Below are 21,144 nucleotides of genomic sequence, written 5' to 3'. Positions count from 1 at the left end.
AGACACCTAGAATGAAGTAAACTATCATTTTGGTTTATTAGCACATGATTCATTTATTTAAAAAAAGGACTGTTTTATGTATATATTATGCCTAATCAATTTTTTATTGCAGCTGTTGAACCATTGTTGATATGATACCTTATGTTAAATACAGTCGGTTATAAAAGCTCTTAGAGCTTATGTTGTACTGTTGTTAACTTGCCGACTTGAAATAAAACTTATCTTGTCTTATCTTATCTTATCCTTTATCTTACCTTTATAAGCTTCAGTCTCTCTGAAAGCATTACTTTAAAAACTAATTAAGTCACAAATTACGTGATATTTTCTTACAGATGTACATATATACATTTCTTACCTAACTTGAAAGTCTCTCTGGAATTTAACAGCCTAATAGATAGATTATTTTCCCCAAAGGGACTGACAACTGCGTAACTTCTTATAAACTTCTGTCGGTATCAAATACACTTCATACTTTCTTTCATCTATATGTGTCGAAAATGACAACATCCGATTTTCTTTTCCTTTTGAAAAGTATAAGTAGCACAAACAAACGAACGAACTAACAGATGGACGGATGAACAAACAAACAAACAAAAACAACAATAACAACATTTCACAGAACTTTAGTGGATTGTGCCAACTTTATATTTTTCTGGTCCTTCAGGATCATTGATGCCAGCTATTTAGTGTTGAGAATTGAGTACCGCTCAGCCGGTGCTAGGGGGGCGTGAGGGTTGTTGCACTTATTCATTAACGCTCATGTACAGACTCAATCAAACCGAGTCTGCAATTTTCATGTAATTTTGTTGTGACTCATACTTCCGAGGGATCACTTTGTTTCTAGTTTATTTTTTCTTTGTAATCATACGTTCTCCATACTTTTTAACCGTACATGTTAACAGCAGTATTTAGGGAGTTTTAACATCTACATTATTGCATTTATCATATTGCTTGGGTATGAAAAATTTACACTAAATTAACAGAGACTAAGAAATTTCAATGTTTTGTCCACTGAAAAAAATATTAAACTGCCAAATTTATAAGAATTATTATTATTTTATTTCAGGGATCCAGCCGTTCACCTTTACATCTCTGGTTTCTCTTTATTATCTTAGCATTATTAGCATATAGTGTGTTTAATATTTTGAAAAGATGAATGCGGCAAATAAAAAAAACGTTTGATATCACAAATTTGTCTGCATGCATGCATTTATTACCGAGTTCTTACTAATTGTTCCAGAGAGACTAACAAGAGCTAATGGTTTGTCTCTTTCAGTAATTCTATATGAGGTCCCGATGTTTTCATGCTGATTGTTTTTTTAACAGTTCTAAAATCAAATCAGTTAAACTGCAGTATAACTTGCCTACCGGTGGCGGCTAGAGATTTATACATGGCCAAATGTATCATAGTCATACTAAACAATTACAAAATATGTATTGTCTCTTTTTTGTTCCTGTTCATAGTCATTTGAAAACATATTTATTTTCCGCGTTTTATCGTACAATTACAAAAAAACATGTACTTCACCCTTCGACCTGCAGTATTTGACTCACGAATGTGCCCTATTTTGAGTTTGGAATAGTTCCTTCGAAGTTTAAGAGATTTTAATATATTCAATAATTAAAATTTAGCCGACCAAAATTTCTGTTAGTGCAACACTAAATTCATAAAAATGATTATAAACAGAAGTACAAATAGAGGAGCCGGAAACAGATTTATCTATACAGATAATTATTGATAATAGCTTATATATTCCTGAGAAGATAAAATAAATGTTCCTTGTAATGAATCATCATTCATTTCTAATATCCCTCAGTGTGAAATTGCACTCAAAATTTAACAATGAAAACCCATGGTCGTTCACTAATAATTTGTTTCTTAATTGTAAAAAAACACTAACCAACATTACGTTGTTTGCTTTAACCCAGAAACGGACTATAACCGACCGTGCAATTTACAAAATGTAATATACAATGTACTATACGTAGCCTGGAGATCATTTCCCATACAATACTCTCCAGACAGGGAATTAGACTAGACCATATAAAAACATATTGACTAGTCCGATTGGACGGGGAGCACTAGGTTATTACAGAAAACGAAAAAGAAAATAAAAACAAGCAACAATGACAGTTATATCATAGTCGAAATCAAATGTATGATGAGATATAACATATTTGTCATTTTGTCACTTACTAAACTATGCTTCGTTTGTTTGTTCAATGATCCTAACTATACCGTTTACGTTCGTCTGCTACTACCCACCTCTTAACTCAAAGTAGAACTTCAAAAAGTCCATCTACATCCACATTGCTTTGGACTTCTAGGTGAAGTTTAATATCACAGTGAGTTTCAGCAAACACAGTTCTTCCTTCTGATGAGAAGGGAGAATAAATTAGATATATTATAATGTTATGTAATAAATTCTGATATATTATTATAAACAAAAGCCGAGATGTTCCGACTGCCATGATGTATGTGAACTTTCGGTCAGAATTAAAATAGCAATCACCTATATGTCATAAAGTGACAAATTACGTTTACAAAGATATGGCCTTCTTCAGAAGCAAGAACAATACACTATATGATTCTGCATGCATTTATTAAGCAAATGTACATTCGTAATAAAACTGAGTCTGTAAGTTTCATTTATTCTTCCAATACTCCCTAGGGTATTCACGTACACGTTTTATGCTCAAAGTTAAAGTTCATATCTATACAAATAGATGAGAAAAAAAATCAAAATCTGCTGTTAGTTAAGTCTTGAATCCTATATAGAGCTGTTGGTGGCTACAGAATCTGCCCTTGCAACCTGTGCGGATCAAGATATCTGTCATCATGATTTGTACTGTTCGCTATTCTGTCAGGACATGTTTCCTCTTAACTGATGAATTGTCTTGTCCAGATTGATAAATATTTATCAGAAGGGTAGACAGTGCACAAAATATACTAACTGCATGATAATTAGATATTTCATACAAATAGTCATGATTGAGCTACATGTATTTGTAACTTCTTTTTAATTGTTTTTCAATGAAAGTACCAGTCGTGGTCAACATTATTACTTCTGATAACAAGTTTACACATTTTTCCTACTGTCTCAATCAGTCTTCTCATTCAATGAGTTAACGAATGACTGTGCATTGGTTTCGCAGTCGGAATATGGCCATAATATTTGTTTTACACGCGCAAAATGAAAAGATAGATCTCAGGCATATCCCTAATTAACCGGCGCCATACATATTCAATTACTGTTTTATGAAATAATTTGCAATTGACAGGTCAAAAATCGAGTACTTGCAGGGGATAAAATTTTTGAACAACAAACAGTGTATTAGATTAGCAGGTTGCAATCACTTTTTTGTCAAAACATGCTGACAAAGTGTGCCTACGCGAAGATTGAAGTAGTACTTGTGGTATTCGATACAATCTACAATATCGACTGTGCACGGTTTCTTCTGTATCATACCATCACTACAATTGTAAGAATCGTCTCCTCTACATTCCTTATAAAAAGAGTTCTTTTTCATGGTATCGTTTGGGTAAAAGATTTCTGTTCGATGGTGATACGGTCCGTTATCAGGCGTGGAACAACCAGTAAATAGTCTACACGTTGGCAAATGACTAACAATGTCTCTATTGTGGACCACTCTCCAGCTGTTGTTTATCAACCGATCATAATTGAAAGCAAAGTTTTTATCACCAACCCTGGGTTGTCCAAAGGTGTATATAGACATATTGCGTAACGGAATAACATGTTGATATGCAAAGGTAGAAGCTGCAAGTGTTGCGAGTGCGCCACCAAGCGAGTGTCCTGTAACCACAATGTTGTATTCTGGATACATTTTGACCAGGGTTGTGACGCTTGCGTTTACATCATTATACAACTTTTTATGAGCATCAGCGAAATAACGCTGAACTTTCCCACCGATTGGAAATGGAACTTTATGAAAAGTTAGTACAGAAATCATCTCATCAACAATTTGTGAAACCGCAGTGCTTCCCCTGAAAGCAAGGGTAATAACTCTATGTGTATGTGAAACTGCAGTATAGGCAAAACACTTTTCGTGCGTAAATAACGGTAAATCTTCGCAATCGTGTTTGATAATGTCTTTAATTTCAAAATCTTTAGTAGCGTTCATTTTCTGCAGGCACATCTTTGGGTCCTTCGAGTAGGCGGCAGCGGACATAAGTGTATACAAAAAAGCGGAATGAGGATCATATTTTCCATACTTAGTTTCCCTACACAATTTTGGATTTACAATAGTTAAATTTTTTAAACATGGATTCTCGGAAGAAGATGGGTCGTGACATTCACGGTCTAGAGGACACCACTGACATCTTTCTACATTCCAACTTTTGTCGCTAGTGCACGTTTTACAGTCTGTATACGTTTTACATTTGCATTTAGCAATCGATTCCTGCGGCAACATTGAAAGTACCAAAAGAAATTCTAATTTAAAAGTGAACATTTTCATGAGTGCGGAGTACAGCGTTTGTTCTGCTTCCAAATGAAATAATGATCATACAGTAATTCGGTCAGTTTAAAGTTTCTCACTTGTTGGAACTCTGATGTAATGTTTTCAAAAATCTAAAATTTCACTTTTACTGACACGTACATTTCGAAATTGAAATGATCAAAACACTGTTCATCTACTTGCAGTACAAGAATGTAATGTTCATTATCCAAATTTTTATAATATCGTTTCCTGATGGTTCAGCTTACTTACTATCCTACATATTAAAATATATTACTTGCTGTAAGTTACAAATCTAGTTCCATCAGCATAAAATATCAGTGTTGCTTCATATAATTGAAAACCCTGAAATCAGCGTTGTTAAAGGTATAATTTTTACTTTTCAATAAACATAAATTTCAATAGTTATGATGAATCCTTATAACACTTTGTTGCGAAATCAATGTTATCACTCGATGTTTGCCGAGACAATTAAAAAACTGGAAAATCACATTTAGTGATATCTATGATTTTAAAATGAGTTACATGAGCCTTAACATTCGATTTTATTTATCCTTTCCTTTTTTATGTACTTTTTAAGTTCTCTTGCCTTTATTCATACTTATGTACATCATAATTACCCGTGGTATATTTATAACTGCGCACAAACAGTATGTCTTAAAATTTCCTGTTTCACTTTTGTTAAATGACAAATAATATAATGCTTCATCGGCTATAAAACATGTGTTTTAAGAAAATTGTTTCTCATTAAGCTTGACAAAAGTTAACAACACCGTTAAAAACACAATATTTAGTTTCAGTCATAAATAGAAAACTTCCTGGTTATCAATGTTTTATAAGTAAATCTATTGTATGTGTTTAAGTGTAATAAGATACAATGTATGTAAATGAAACAAAAAATGAAATATGAAATTAAGCAGGTCAGTTTTGTTTACCAAAAGATCGTAGATTCAAGTTTGTTAGTATGTTTGATTGGATTTTAAGTTGCACCGACACATTATAGGTCATATGGCGACGTTCCAGCTTTACTGGTGGAGGAAGACCCCAGGTGCCTCTCCGTGCATTATTTTAGGCACGGACGGGCATCTGCGTAGAACCATTGACGTTCCGTAAGCTAGCATGAAAGAATTCAAAGTCCCTGTCGGGATTCGAATCTAAAGCGGTTAGAGGCAAGTGGTTTGAAGTCAACGACCTTAACTCGGCAACCGACGCCTCACGGCTTCTATAATTACCTCTTAATTCAAAGTAATACTTCAATAGATCAAGATGTCTGCGCCCATCTACATTCTATATGCTTTGGACTTCAAGGTGGGGTTTTTAATAGCGCCACCTAAACAAGCATAGTTCGTCTTCAAAAGCAAGAACAATACACTAAGTTTCTGAATGAATTTATTAAGCAAATGTATATTCTTAATTAAACCAAGTCTGTAATTTTCATTTATTCTTCCGATACTTCCTAGGGTATTCACGTACATATTTTTATATTCAAAATTAAAGTTCATATCTACACAAATAGATGAGTACAAAATCCAAAACTTGCCGTCGGTTACGTCTTGAATCCTATGTAGAGCTGCTGGTAGCTGCAGAATCTACCATTGCGACCCGTGCAAATGAAGATATCTGTGCAATTATGAATATCATCATGATTTGCACTGTTCGCTATTCTGTCAGTACATATTTCCTCAAAACTGATGAATGATCTTGTCCAGATTAATGGATATTAAACAGAAGGGTTAACAGTACACAAAATATACACATAGCATGATAATGTAATACTTCATACAAATAGACATGATTGAGCTATATGTATTTGTATTTTCTCTTGAATCGTTTGTAACCTTAATGGTTTCAGTGAAGGTGAAAGTGGTGGTCACATTGTTCATTCTAATAACAAGTTTACACATTTTTTCTACTGTATCAAACAGTCTTCTCACTCAATGAGTAAACGAGTGACTGTGCATTGGTTTCGCAGTCGGAATATGGGCATCATTTTTATGTTACACACGCAAAATAAAAAGAAAGATCTCAGGCATATCCATAATTAACTGGCGCCATACATATTCAATTACTGTTTTATGAAATAATTTGCACTTGACAGGAGAAAAAAGTAGGTACATGTACTTGGAGGGGATTAAAAAAAGCTGAACAACAAACAGTATAGATATACATGTAGATTAACAGGTTGCAATCACTTTCTTGTCAAAACATGATCACAAAGTCTGCCTACGTGGAGACTGAAGTAGTTCATGTGGTATGTAAGACAATCTTTAATATCGAATGTACACGGTTTCTTCTGTATCATCCCATCACTACAATTGTAAGAATCGTCTCCTCTACATTCCTTATAAAAAGAGTCCTTTTTCATGGTAACGTTTGGGTAAAAGATTTCTGTTCGATGGTGATACGGTCCGTTTTCAGGCGTGGAACAACCAGAAAATAGACTACACAGTGGCAAATGACTAACAATGTCTCTATTGTGGACCACTCTCCAGCTGTTGTTTACCAACCGATCATAATTGAAAGCAAAGTTTTTATCACCAACCCTGGGTTGTCCAAAGGTGTATATAGACATATTGCGTAACGGAATAACATGTTGATATGCAAAGGTAGCAGCTGCAAGAGTTGCGAGTGCGCCACCCAGCGAGTGACCCGTAACCACAAAGTTGTATTCTGGATACATTTTGACCAGGGTTGTGACGCTTGCGTTAACATCATTATACAACTTTTTATGAGCATTAGCAAAATAACGCTGAACCTTCCCACCGGTTGGGAATGGAACTTTAGGAATAGTTAGTACAGAAATTATCTGGTCAAATATTTGTGAGCTCAGAGTGCGTGTCCCCCTGAAAGCAAGGGTAATAACTCTATGTGTATGAGAAACTGCAGTATAGGCAACACACTCTTTGTACGTAAATAGCGGTAAATCTTTGCAATCGTGTTTGATAATGTCTTTAATTTCAAAATCTTTAGTAACGTTCATTTTCTGCAGGCACATCTTTGGGTCCTTCGAGTAGGCAGCAGCGGACATAAGTGTATGCAAAAAAGCAGAATGAGGATCATATTTTCCATACTTATTTTCCCTACACAATTTTGGATCTACAATATTTAAATTTTTCAAACATGGATTCTCAGAAGAAGATGGGTCGTGACATTCGCGGTCTAGAGGACACCACTGACATCTTTCTTCATTCCAACTTTTGTCGAGAGTGCACGTTTTACAGTCTGTAAACGTTTTGCATTTGAATTTAGCAATCGATTCCTGCGGCAACATTGAAAGTACCAAAAGAAATTCTAATTTAAAAGTGAACATTTTCATGAGTTTGGAGTACAACGTTTGTTCTGCTTCCAAATGAAATAATGATCATACACGCAGTAATTCGATTGATTTGTCAGTTTAAAGTTTCTCACTTGTTGGGACTCTGATGTAATGTTTTCAAAAACTAAAATATCACTTTTACTGACACAAGCGCTTCGAAATTGATAAGATCAAAACACTGTTCATCTACTTGCAGTACATGAATGTAATGTTCATTATCCAAATTTTTATAATATGGTTTCCTGGTGGTTCAGCTTACTTACTATCCTACATATTAAAATATATCACTTGCTGTAAGTTACAAATCTAGTTCCATCAGCACAAAATATTAGTGTTGCTTCATATAATTGAAAACCCTCAAATCAGCGTTGTAAAAATATAATATTTACCTTTCAATAAACATAATTAAATTTCAATATTATGATGAATCCTTAAAACACTTTGTTGCGAAATTGCTGTTATCACTCGATGTTTGCCAAGACGATTAAAAAGTTTGAAAATCACATTTAGTGATATCTATGATTTTTAAATGAGTTAAATGAGCCTTAATCCCTGTTTAAGGAACATTCAATTTTATTTATCCCTTTTTTGTACTTTTTAAGTTCTCTTGCCTTAATTTATACTTATATGTACATCATAATTACCCGTGGTATGTTTATAACTGCGCACAAACTGTATCTTATAAAATTTCCCGTTTTACTGTTATTAAATTACAAATATTATTATGCTTTATCAGCTATGATTACACGTGTCTCCTTTTTGATATTTAAGAAAATTGGTCCTCATCAAACTTGACGAGATTAGATACAACACCGTTAAAAACAAATATTCAGTTTCAGTCATAAATAGAAACTTCCTGGTTATCAATGTTTTATTAGTGTGTTTAAGTGTAATAAGATATGTAAGTTAAACAAAAAATGAAATTAGAAATTAAGCAGTTCAGATTTTTTACCAAGAGATTGTGGAGGAAGACCCAATTAAGGTAGCCACCTGCATAAAATATTTTAGGCACGGACGGGCACCTGCGTAGAACCATCGACGTTCCATATGCTAGCTGGATAGCTTCCCCACATAAAAGAATTCAAAGTCCCTGTCTGGATTCGAATCCATAGTGGTTAGAGGCAAGTGGTTTGAAGTCAACGACCTTAACCCCGCCACCGACGCCCCACTTGGGTTCCAGTCGTTCTTGTGTCAGGTCCATGTGACACCTATCCTGGTAATCCCGGGGAACTGACTTGAAACGTTGTGATTATCCCATGTTTACATCAACAAGCTTCATATGATGGAGCCACATTGATGCATCGGAACAATGCGTTTTCCAAAGTTCTGAAATATTTCAGCATCAAAGCATTAAAATGTAATCATCACATTATACGAGACAGTGGTGATATCAGATATTGAAAAAGAAAAAGCAACAGAATCCTTAAATCACACAAAAACGCCAAAATTGAAAATGTTGCAGGTTCCCCGCGCTCCCAGCACTGACCCAAGCAGAATTCAATATTTAAGATAGAAAATGGTGACTTTTTTTAATTTAGAAACAAATGTGTTTATGCGCCTGTAATCATGGAACTTCCAATGTGATACATTTGTGCCATTTCATGAAAAGCTACGTATGGTCCCCAAGTAAATGAATGCGTGTGCCCTAAATGAGCGGAACTAATAAAGTGGAATTTTGAAAGGAAGTCAAAAGACAAATTTTAAAAGCAGGCAACATAGCTTTAGCGTGATTATACAGTTTTCAAGTTGGAATACTGGAAACATTCAAATAAAAAAGATCAAATAGAAGGAACTACAACTACAACAAACACTTTGTGTCGTGCTGAACGATCTTCAAGGATCGAAAATATAACATCTTTGATTACATGTACGTGGCAACTTTTTACGGCCATGAGCCGAATTAACACAATCAACACATTTGTGTTGTGTTTGTATTATCGAATCCATGTCATATATACATATTCTAACACAAGTTATCTATTTATAAATGTTCTATATAAAGTGTAAGAGATTGCAATGATACCCATGAATACCTTGAAGCTTTTGTTTCGTGGGTTTTGCCCGCCTTTAGTGGTCTTTTCTTTTATAAACATGTATTTTGATACAAAAATTTAAAAGTTATAGAAAAGGTATTACTCAGAGCAAAGGAGGCATTTAACTGATGAATAAAAATAGCCGGAAAAAGGTGTAAAATTTTTTTTTCGGATGTAATATTACCATTATGCATTTATTTATATTACATACGTGTTATATGTCATTGGCGTACAAAAGCGCATCAAACATCCAAACTTAATCTTAATGCGTTTAGTCATGTGATAAAAAAAATCTCACAAACGTTGCCAAAACATATCAAAGGCTCGCTTTATATCATTTTTTCCAACTTATTTAGAAACATTTTACAATTTATGTCAATGAATGTGAAAGCCTTAATATATATCGTATCATTAAGTTTTTACACCAACTGAAAATGCTAAAATGCATAAAATGTGAATTATAGCAATTTATTTTCAAACAGGGTCCCGTTACAAATGAAATTGTTTTAAGGATTCAGAATTTGTGCTAGATTTCACATTGTGTGAAATATCACAGATTTTTTTCAGACAACAGCCCAAAAGTCTAAGCATAATTATGAATTTGACTAAGAATAAAAAGATGCCGAAAAATGCTTCTCACCAAATCATAATTTTTCCATAAATAAAACAAGAAAACGTCTGGTAAAAAATACATAAATTTATAAAGCTTTTCGTACTTTCTTATAAATAAATATGGGAAAGCAATGTACATAAACTTGTATCAAAATCATATATTTATGTCTTTATTTTTATTTTTATATTTCTTTTAAAAAAAGCTGCATCTAAGAAGAAATGCAAAATGTTAAACTGGAAAGAAAGTTCGTGTGAGCATGTCTTTATCCTTGTTAAGTATAGTTTACTGTTTCCAAGGCAAAAGACAGAATGTTAAGAATAACCTAGTCTGAATTTAACTAAGTTATAAGTCTTATGAGGGTCATTCCACCCTTTCTGGCGCAAAAAAGGTATAATGAGTAGGTAAGGCAGCCATGATAACTGTTATTATGCCTGCTATGGCATTTCAAGCCGTCTCAAGTCGAATACCACTGGATAGTCATTACGTATATATAACTGTTATTCACGGCAACTGTAAATTTAATATAATATATTTATTTTCATATTTCCCAAATAAAGAAATTGCGTGTGATACAGGTTTTTATGGAGATTTGGTTTATGAACTTTGTAAGATGTTGGGTCATGGTAATTTTTCAATTTTTTTTTTGTCTACCAACATTATCTAAAGTTGGATTTAAATTAAAGAGGTTATAACTAAACTACTTTTAGTGTTAAACGCTTTTAAAGTTGAATACTACGCATACTTTCCTCTTTCGATAACATCTGACGAGCCAAGTCTTTGATGGGCATTTGAGACATATAGAGTACTTTTGTTGTGGTTATAAGGTTTTTTTTGTATGTACTCGTATTTACTACAGATTTCAGTGTTTTATTTATCAATTTTAACTTACATGTTTCCATATCAACTAAATTTTAACTTGTATGTTACCTTATCAACTATTAGAATTTCTTGCGTTATCTTTTGTCCCAGGAATTTCACTTGACGGGGAATAATTTCATTTACACTGTCTCGTCTCATATGAACATTTTGGGCTAATAATGAGGTTTGGTGCACTTTTAACCGGTTTAATTTAACTCCCAGTAGTGCTTTTTGGCTGCTGTCTCTTCCAAGGCTGTGTCAAACTGTATTCATTAATTAAGATGTGTCCCTGTGTCTCTAGTCTATAGACCCTTTCATTTAAGACCGTATTCAAGTTGTCGCCCTTGAATGACGTCATTGGGGGATACGGTGGACAATGCCGATACGATTAAGTACAGTAGGTGTCACCCCGGTACGGAATTAGACCCAGCCCGTTGTAGTCTAGAAAGTAGTTCTTTTAAATTTTGAAATGGCCTATTTCATATCATCTTAATTGATACTGGTTATATTTTAAGTATATCTTTAGTAATTATGTACATGAAGTTTCATTTCTGAGTACTTTAAAGGTTGTTTTTGATGTATTTTTGCAGGATTTCATTTCTGGGTGGAAGGTTTCATGAGGCACTATGCTCAAGAATACACACCAGTTACTATTTGGAATATTCTATAGTGATTACAGAAATTAAAAGCTGCAGAAAAACTCCAAGGGCTAATGTATTATTTTTTTGTGCTAAATTTACTTGGACTGCATTGGTGTTTAAAGAAATGGTCATGAAGTTTCGGTACCGGATTTGTTTTGTCCAGAATTTAGCCTTAAATGTGATGGATTTACTATAGGATATATGGGTCGAAAATTCAGTAGGCCGTGTCCAGTAATAAAGGGATATAAAGATCTTAATTCTTTCTCTTGTAAGATTGGAATATTGAAATTGCAAAAACTTTGTGTAATTGAATAAGATATTACATAAAAAGGATGGTGAAATGAATAAAAATGTTTACTATGATAAGGTTAACGATTTGTTTTAATAGTAGACCATATTGCTGGGTAACTGATTATGATTACCATTTTCGTTAGATTCTTAAAATGAAAATTTTACAAGGCAGTTAAATCGTACTAACTTGCTAATACCAGAGATATAGATAATGTATCTATGTCTCTGCTAATTAATAATATACAATATCCAAAAGATATTTTGAGTTTCAAAAATGTAAGGATTCTGTAGTCTCGAAAGACGGCTGCGTAATAATTAATTGCAAGATACTGGTTTTTTAAAAATCATTTTGATTTAAGCATTACTAAGACAAAGAAAAACAACAATATAAATTTATGTAATTTCAAAAAAAACATGTAAAGGCATATAAAGTAAAAATTATTTTGAATGTACATGACTGTATACTATTTGTGTCGGCAAAAAATGCACTCTCAAAAATCGTATATCACACCAATATATCTAAGCTGGTAAAGTAATATTTTCAACTTGATACTTTTAATTCATACTATGCTTATCAAATATTTTAAAAAAATCAGAAAAGAAAACAAAACAAAAACAAGTTGTGAAACACATTCACAGAAATACGTTATTAACTGAATTATAATTTTACGCATTTTTGACAGTGCCAGTTGATAGGACTCTGGATCGAGCATAAAATCAGTAAGGCATGGCCAATAAAGTCCCTATGATGAACCATAACAAATTTCGGACATAGATATTTTGACAACTTACAAAAGTGACGTAATCTAATTCTTATAACTCTAAAAAATACACCCTGGTGATTTATGATATCACAGCCAAGTGCCGCTTGTATATACAACATATGCACCCTGTTAATTAATATGTTACCGCCTCCGTGGTCGAGGGGTTAGAGTCGATGACTTCTAATCCAGTTACCTCTCTGGCGTGGGTTCGATCCCCGGGAGATGCTTTGGTAGTTTAGCGCGGAGGAAGGTAGTCTAGTACTGGTGTAACTCTCCAGGAACGATGGTTAGGAAACTACCCGCCTATATGACTGAAATACTGTTGAAAAGGCGTAAAATGAAACAAACAAACAAACAATTAATATGTTACGGCCCAGTGGCGCTTATACACATCTATTTATCTATGAAATAAGTTACTGGGAAAAGATCTTAAGTTTTATTACCATAAGAATATATTTTTAATATCAAAATTATCTTATTATCGTCTGTTGCGAATCTAAAATTATAAAAGTCAATGCCACATGGTTTTCGTTCTTTCCGAATATTTATAAAATTATATCCTTCACCTTTTCTTTCAAATATTTTTATACGGCATCATGAAAAAGAATCAGTAAGTATTGACAGAATGCATTCTGTTGTTGTTCTATAAAAGCTTGAAAAACAATCATTCAAAGACATTGGCAATCTTATTTTCATGTTTGTCACAAATACGCCGGAATTTTCAAACTGACAGAAAATAACACAGAAAACTAGAAAATGGCCATTTAAATTTGTAATAGGCAATTTCAGTGTGAATGGGTGTTTATAAAATATTAAAATTTGATTTTTATCCTGACATTAGGGAAAATCTAGATGTAATAAATATCTTCACTTTGAAGTTTTGCTGTTTCACTCCGTAGCGAGAATTATCTTAATCTTTGTTTTTTTTGTATTTTTTTCTATTGTCTTGATATTGAATTTATGTATGCATGCGTAAGTTTTTACATGTTATAATCATAATTGAACGATCAGTATTTACGCTTTTAACATTTCAATAAGCTAACATTCTGTGTGTGTATTTGCGTTTATTAATACTCGCTAACATTCTATGCGGCCTGCATAGTTTTATCCCCATTTACGTCACATCCGGTAAGGGAAGTAACTCTTCCCTGACTGTTATCGCTTAAATGAAAGGGTCTATGGCTCTTCGATCTCTTTACCACTTGCGCTTGTTGGCCTTCTTGAGTTTCCTAAGTTATCCTTTATTACATTGTAAACAATTATAAGAAAACCTCAACCTTGCTTTGTCATAGTGTACTTTCCATTTTGTGTTGCCCTTCTTGAGTCTGTGTCGGTGGTTCTGTGTTGCTGGAATTTAAGTGCTGCGGCTAATCTTTGTTCTCATATTTCTTGTCTTTCCGCGCTTTAAAAAGTTTTACTTCTCAACTTCTCGGCTTTTTCCGTCAAACTTTGGATGAACGAAAATCTTCGAAGTATTCCGAATTTCCGGATATTCCCGACGGAGACCGTATGACCTTCACCTCAAATATTCTATTATTTAACATGTTGAAGGCGTTATTTAACTGTGAATTCACAGATATTAGATAGCACATCTCCTATGTGTGACAGAAATTAAATTTGCTGTTTCGAAACGGCCGGTGAGTTGACTTTATTTTAAGTTTTAATGACATTTCATTATTTGTAATATATTTTCGCGATAAACCGGTTTTTCTCGAATTTAAAAATTACACACTATTTAGCCTACCGAAAATTCTTGTGGGGCAATATTGACAGGATTACAAGTAGAGGAGCTGGCAACAGCTATTTTTAAAAAAATATTTAATGATAAAATTCATAATAGCATACTTTTTTATGTTTCTGTCTTGGGCTAAATATTGATATGATCCATTCAGACAATGAAATTTGTGCGCTTTAGGGCTTTTTATTATATAGATGATGGTCGCCCTTCACAGACATCTATGAAAAATCAGGTTATAAAATCGGTCGGTCTTGCAGTCCAAATATTGAGACTAATCAATATTATAAAAGTACCAGCAAATAAGTTCAAGTATTAATAGTTGCAATGCATTGAATATTATAAATTGTTAATTATTGGTGTAGCCTGGGATTCAGGCGTTGATAGTTTTTGCTTATTTATAACATTTTTTTCTTTATTCATAACATATGCGCTATTCCGTATTCGTTGGTCGTTTGATAATATATCAAAGTGTCGATTTGCCAAACAGAAACATAAAAAAAACGACAAACTGGAACCCAGGCTTTTATTGGTGCACAGGTGTAACATCATACACATGTTAATTATTACGAAAATGTCAAGTTGCATTGCTAAATAAATCAAAGTTTATTAATAGATAATATTCAATCCACGTCTAACAGGATTAAATTTGAAAATTTTAACTTAAATCTTCATGTATATATTTTCAGGTGGAGAAGAGTTTTCAAGTAAAAAGTATTTAAAGAGTAGACATGTCAGCTGCCAGATATAAACGTGCATTACGTATACTTGAACAATGGCCAAATGACCCAAGTAAAGGAGATAGACGTGATATTGGGTTATTATTGAGAAAAAGGATTGGAGATAATTTTAAGAAAGCTGATCAGTCAGAAATATCAAACCCTGAAAAATGTGATGAAATGTTGACAAGTTTAGAAAATTTGTGTTCTAATAAATATAGCCAGAAGTATCCCGTGTATCCGGAGTTAACTGTCGGCTCTCTCATTTTAAATTCTGAAGAATGCAAGTTGTTTGTCTCAGAAGCTTGTCAAAAAGAAATGCTGAAGCAAAATACATTCTTTGAGAGGAAATACGTACGATTTTTTGGCATTAACAAACCTGCGGAAAATATTATTGACAAAAACATGACAACTGAAAGTGCTGGAGGAAAAAAGTGATAAATAGGAAATTATTGACTTAAAAAGAAAAAGTTCAGTCCATGTAGATGCATCTGAAACAGTTTTGGCAGATGTCATTTCGTGGGAATGATTAATTTTTTGTGATATAAAAGAGGCTGTCACATATACATATGTGATTAAGGGTTTAAATTATACATTTATGTATTGAATTTTCATTGTCAAAAATAATATGAATCTTTCAAATGTAGTTTTCATATTTTTATAACAAAGACACAGGGCTTGAATGCTTTCTATTTATAATTCTGTTATAAATATGCACATTGTGTTATTAACTTATTTTACAGTATTTACTTTAGGAACCATGTTTTGAAAAAAGTCAAATAAAAGAAATTGCTGTTTTGAAAGCAAAGGCTTGTTTTTACTCATGTCTGTGTGATATATTCATCTACAGAGAGATTATAATTTAAAACTATAAGAAAAATTACTTAAATCTTACCAAGATAACTATATTGATATAAACATACTTTTAAAGAGGTGAGCTATTGTGAATGCATACATTTGTTTTGTAAATGTTTAATACTTCCACATTTTAAAGAACATATTCTCACGTGGGTTCTCCAATGGGTAGGAGTTTTCAGGTACAGTACTATCTAAAATGTCAGGATTTTGATACTCCTAAAAGACTTTTTTTATACAACATTTAAAATAAAATTTGATGTATAAAATAAAAACAGACAGGTTGTTGGTGTCCAAGCAATGTTCAGAGTGTAATCTATATGCATGGAGGGATTTTTATGCTAACATAGATAGAGCTCATTGGATAGATGTGCAGTGCAAAAGAACATCAACTCTGCCTTGTCTAATTTTGGAGATATTGCCCTTTGGTAATTTTTTCACTTTGAACTTTTTCAGAGACATAGCTCTGAAACCATTAAAGGTTTGTAGCTAGATTGATCTCATGAAATAGAAGTGCAGTGCAAAAGAACCTTAACTCTGCCTTGCTTAATTTTGGAGTTATTGCCCTTTGTTCATTTTTACACTGAACTTTGTCAGGGACATAACTCTGACACTTTAAGAAGTATTCTTTTCTGTGTCCAAAACCTACTTGGAGAGCAACAACCGGTTCTTGTAGTATTACTTGATACAATTGTCAACACCATGAGTTGTTCTGTTGCAAGCTTTAACCAGGTTTCTACATATAAGTCAAAGGTCACAAGATCATAAGAAAAAAAATGAAACTACTTAAATGGTGGCTTCTGGTGCATTTTTAGGTGCAAATTTTAAAATATTTGATAAACAGTCACCCATACAAGAGTGTTAAATACTATTCTTTTCTTGCATTTTTCACTTTGATGTATGAATAAAAATGATGGTTGTACAATGTATTATTTTTGAACCCTTTGAAATGGATATTGGTTAATATCTTACTTATATGCTTTCATTTGTAATTAGCTAGGCTAGAAACAAAGAGCATTTGATGTAACTGTCATTTAGTCTGTTCCTGTTGCCATTTCAGCTATAACTGTTAATGATGTTTGGATAGTATTCATACTTGGACACAACAATCATTTGGACAAGACCTTTAAGCAGCCAAAAAAAAATTAACCTTCACTCATCAATGATCTTGATGTTTTACTATTAGTTTGTTATTCACATGAATGGATTGTCTTCATATACACAACAATCCTTTGGACAAAACCTTCAAGTAGACCAATAGTTTAATTGATGCTGGAATAAACCAACTTTTCCCATACATGTTGACTCATGGTGAGAAATTCAGGTATGACCTTGGCCTTAAAATGACCTTGACAGTTATGACCAAATAATTGAATTTTGCTAAAATTGCCATGATTGTATGATTAGAATGATATTATTCAATTTGAACTAACTACCACTATTATGATATAACAATAAGGAAAAAATGTCAAGTGGAGCAAAATTAAAGAATGATCTTGACTTATCAATGACCTTGACCTTTAAAGTTATTTGTTTGCAAGTTATTGAATTTTCGTAAAAATGGCTGAATCTTTGTTACAGATGAAGGGATATGATTCTTTTTTTGGACAGAACAATTTTAGAAAATATTCATGTTGCTTAATTGAAGTATCACCTTGACCTTTGATATGACAATTTATTTGAATTCAGTGCAATTTACTACTTGAAGCACAAAATTAATATGATTAATATTTGGTGGAACAAATGACTTGTTAGACATCATCATCATATTCTGACTGAAGTGAATATGATTTAAAATTTTACATGATCTTTAAGGCATCTTTTAATTTACGTGCCCTTAGCAGCTAGCCTACTTGAATACACTACGTTAAGAAAGTAAACGGTAGGAACATTCGACCGGTGCACAGGAGAGTACTTTTTACTTTATGACATTTGCTACAATTCTTTATTTAAATGCTGGGCCCTTTTATATTTAGGGGGCTTATCATAATTTACAATTTCAATTGTGAATAGGCCTGGACCTTTTTTAATTGTGAAAGACAAGCACAATTTTTCTTAAAAATGTGAAGTTTCAGCATTATTAACTTTAGATTGTGAAAGAGGAAGAACAATACTGAAAAAAAATTGTGAAAACAGTGCACTTCACAGATTTTCCCTTGGCTTGGTGAAAACAAGACATAAAGGTTGTATACAAACATCTCAAATGAAAAGCAAATTTTAAATAAATTCATCAGAAAACACCTAAGAGTTTTATTTATAAAAAAAAATTGCCAAAATTATTATAGTCTAAGAAACAACATTGTTGCCTGTAGACTAAAAACATACATAAACATTAATTCATTTCACCCTCTCATCTGTTTACCTGTTTTGGGTAGGGCTATTACCAATGTCTTAATAATGATTCTTCATGTGTACCATCTACTCAGGTGAGCAATTACAGGCCATCTTGGTCCTCTTGTTTTTGCACCTGACCTCTAGCCAGCGTGGTGAACATAGTGATTCAATTTTGTAACAGTGAAACCTAGTTTACTGTCACAGTGTATCAGAATACGATACATCTAGCCCCCTCTTTAATCAAGAGATATGTCACAAATAGATAGATTTGTCATACTTCATTAACTGGTTAATTAAATTTTTGACAAGATGCAGCATTTGGTTACAGGCTGAAACTACTGCACATGTTAATTCAAGGTGGGAAGTAATTTGTTTTGTGCATGAAAATAACTTGCCTTTTTTTTTAAGGTAAATATAACTAAATACATTTTCAGTTTAGATTTGTTATTTTGTCTGTAAAGCTTATTTGAACATTTAATTTTGTAATGATTTTAAAATAAAAAAGATATACATGTATATAAAATATGTTTATATGTTTGAAATTTGATTATAACAATATTTCTACCACTAAAATTAAATTATGTTTGCAAGTCCCAAAATTCAGTTATAGATATTATGAAACTGTGCACACAGTTACCTCCCTTGTTTACACTTTAAGGTATCATCTGGTCTAAGCTCAATAGGTAGAGCATTGGACTATGAATCAGACAATCTGTGTGGTTCAGGTCACTTTCGTTGCGACTGATCATGAAATCCTGTCTTTGATCATTTGCACTGTACCTCTGCTCTGGCATGTGCTGAAGTAATTGGGTCCTAAAACTGAAGGCGGCTTGTAATGGTTTACTACTTGATAGCCTGCCCAGGAATAATGCGGTGGCTGGACTGTGCTCTGGTGAATTCAAAGTGGCTCACTGCCATGACCCGAAGGCTAAACTACCACCACCATCTACAAAGCTGTATTATTAAAAAAAAAGCATTCCCAGTGCAAATAGTATATAATGTTTAATGTCAAACTTAATATAAGAACAAATTGTGTATTATCAAGATGTAAATTTACAGCAGACGTACATTCACAAAATTAGTACTGATAGGGAACAGCCAGGGATTTTCTTAATAACTTTATCTATGAAAAGAAAAGAAAAAGATAAAAAAAAATGCTGTGTAGCCAGCATATGCAAATTTTCATAAACCTCTTTGGGGATTTATTAATCCTGTCTGAAATGTTAGATTGAATGAACAAATTTTTTAGAACATTTGTATTTTTGTGAAGGAATAATTTTGAATAATAGTATTATATATTTTCTGTAAGTTTCATGTATGCAAGGGGTTAAAAAAAATAAGAACTACATCAATTTTTGATCCAGAAAGTACTTATTTGAGTACTTTGATTTATTTGAAAAAAAGCATATATTTATTTAATATTCTATGTATTGGTGTTTTGGGTTTTTTTTTTGGCTTTTTAGCTCACCTATCACAAAGTGACAGGGTGAGCTTTTGTGATTGCTTTTCGTCCGGCGCCCATAAACTTTTACGATAAATGACATCTCCTCATAAACCACTGAGCCAATTTCATCCAAACTTCACAGGAATGTTCCTTTGGTGGTCACCTTTAAAAATTGTTCAAAGAATTTAATTCCATGCAGAACTCTGGTTGCCATGGCAACCGATAGAAAAAACTTAAAATATCTTCTTTTAAAAAACCCAAAGAGGTAGAGCTTAGATATTTGGCATGAAACATCTTCTAGTGAGTGTCTATCAATTTTGTTCAAATAAAAGCCCTGGGGTCAAAATTGGCCCCGCCCCAGGGGTCATTGATTTTCCCTATATGCATATAGTAAAAACTTATAAAATCCTCTTTTAAAGAACCCAAAGAGCTAGAGCTAAGATATTTAGCATGAAACATCTTCTAATGGGTGTCTACCAAGTTTGTTCAAATAAAAGCCCTGGGGTCAAAATTGGCCCGGCCCCAGGGGTTCATTGATTTTCCGTAAAAACTTATAAAATCTTCTTTTAAAGAACCCAAAGAGCTAGATCTAAGATATTTAGCATGAAACATCTTCTTATGAGTGTCTATCAAGTTTGTTCAAATAAAAGCCCTGGGGTCAAAATTGGCCCGGCCCCAGGGGGTCATTGATTTTCCCTATATGCATGTAGTAAAAACTTATAAAATCTTCTTTTAAAGAACCCAAAGAGCTAGAGCTAAGATATTTAGCATGAAACATGTTCTAATGGGTGTCTACCAAATTTGTTCAAATAAGAGCCCTGGGGTCAAAATTTGCCCTGCCCCAAGGGTCATTGATTTTCCGTATGTGTAAAGCAAAATCTTAAAAAAAAAATCTTCTTTGAAAAAAAAACAAATAGCTAGAGTTTAGATACTAAGCATGAAACATCTTCTAGTGAGTGTCTACAAAGTTTGTTCATATAAAAGCCCTTGGGTCAAAATTGGCCCCGCCCCAGGGGTCATTGATTTTATTTATGTGACTATAGCAAAAAGTTTAAAAAAATC

General features: G+C 33.1%; 3 protein-coding genes across 3 annotated transcripts; 1 reads left to right on the top strand and 2 right to left on the bottom strand.

Moving 5' to 3' along the window:
• Window positions 1-3,354: 3,354 nt before the first annotated feature.
• On the bottom strand, window positions 3,355-4,191 carry LOC132725974 (lipase ZK262.3-like). The gene has a single exon (XM_060711202.1). The coding sequence runs from the start codon at window positions 4,189-4,191 to the stop codon at window positions 3,355-3,357; it is 837 nt and encodes a 278-aa protein (XP_060567185.1).
• Window positions 4,192-6,667: 2,476 nt separating this feature from the next.
• LOC132725973 (lipase ZK262.3-like) lies at window positions 6,668-7,750 on the bottom strand. The gene has a single exon (XM_060711201.1). It carries the CDS (start codon window positions 7,748-7,750, stop codon window positions 6,668-6,670), a length of 1,083 nt encoding a protein of 360 aa, XP_060567184.1.
• A 7,711-nt stretch (window positions 7,751-15,461) lies between these two features.
• On the top strand, window positions 15,462-15,887 carry LOC132725972 (ubiquinol-cytochrome-c reductase complex assembly factor 2-like). Its single transcript, XM_060711200.1, has one exon. It carries the CDS (start codon window positions 15,462-15,464, stop codon window positions 15,885-15,887), a length of 426 nt encoding a protein of 141 aa, XP_060567183.1.
• Window positions 15,888-21,144: the final 5,257 nt, after the last annotated feature.

This window comes from Ruditapes philippinarum, unplaced genomic scaffold (genome assembly GCF_026571515.1).
Source record: "Ruditapes philippinarum isolate M1 unplaced genomic scaffold, ASM2657151v2 ctg554_1_1_1_1, whole genome shotgun sequence".
In the NCBI taxonomy this organism is placed as follows: Eukaryota; Metazoa; Mollusca; class Bivalvia; order Venerida; family Veneridae; genus Ruditapes; species Ruditapes philippinarum.
The sequence above is the reverse complement of the archived record's forward strand: the minus strand, read 5'-3'. Positions and strand labels throughout refer to the sequence as shown.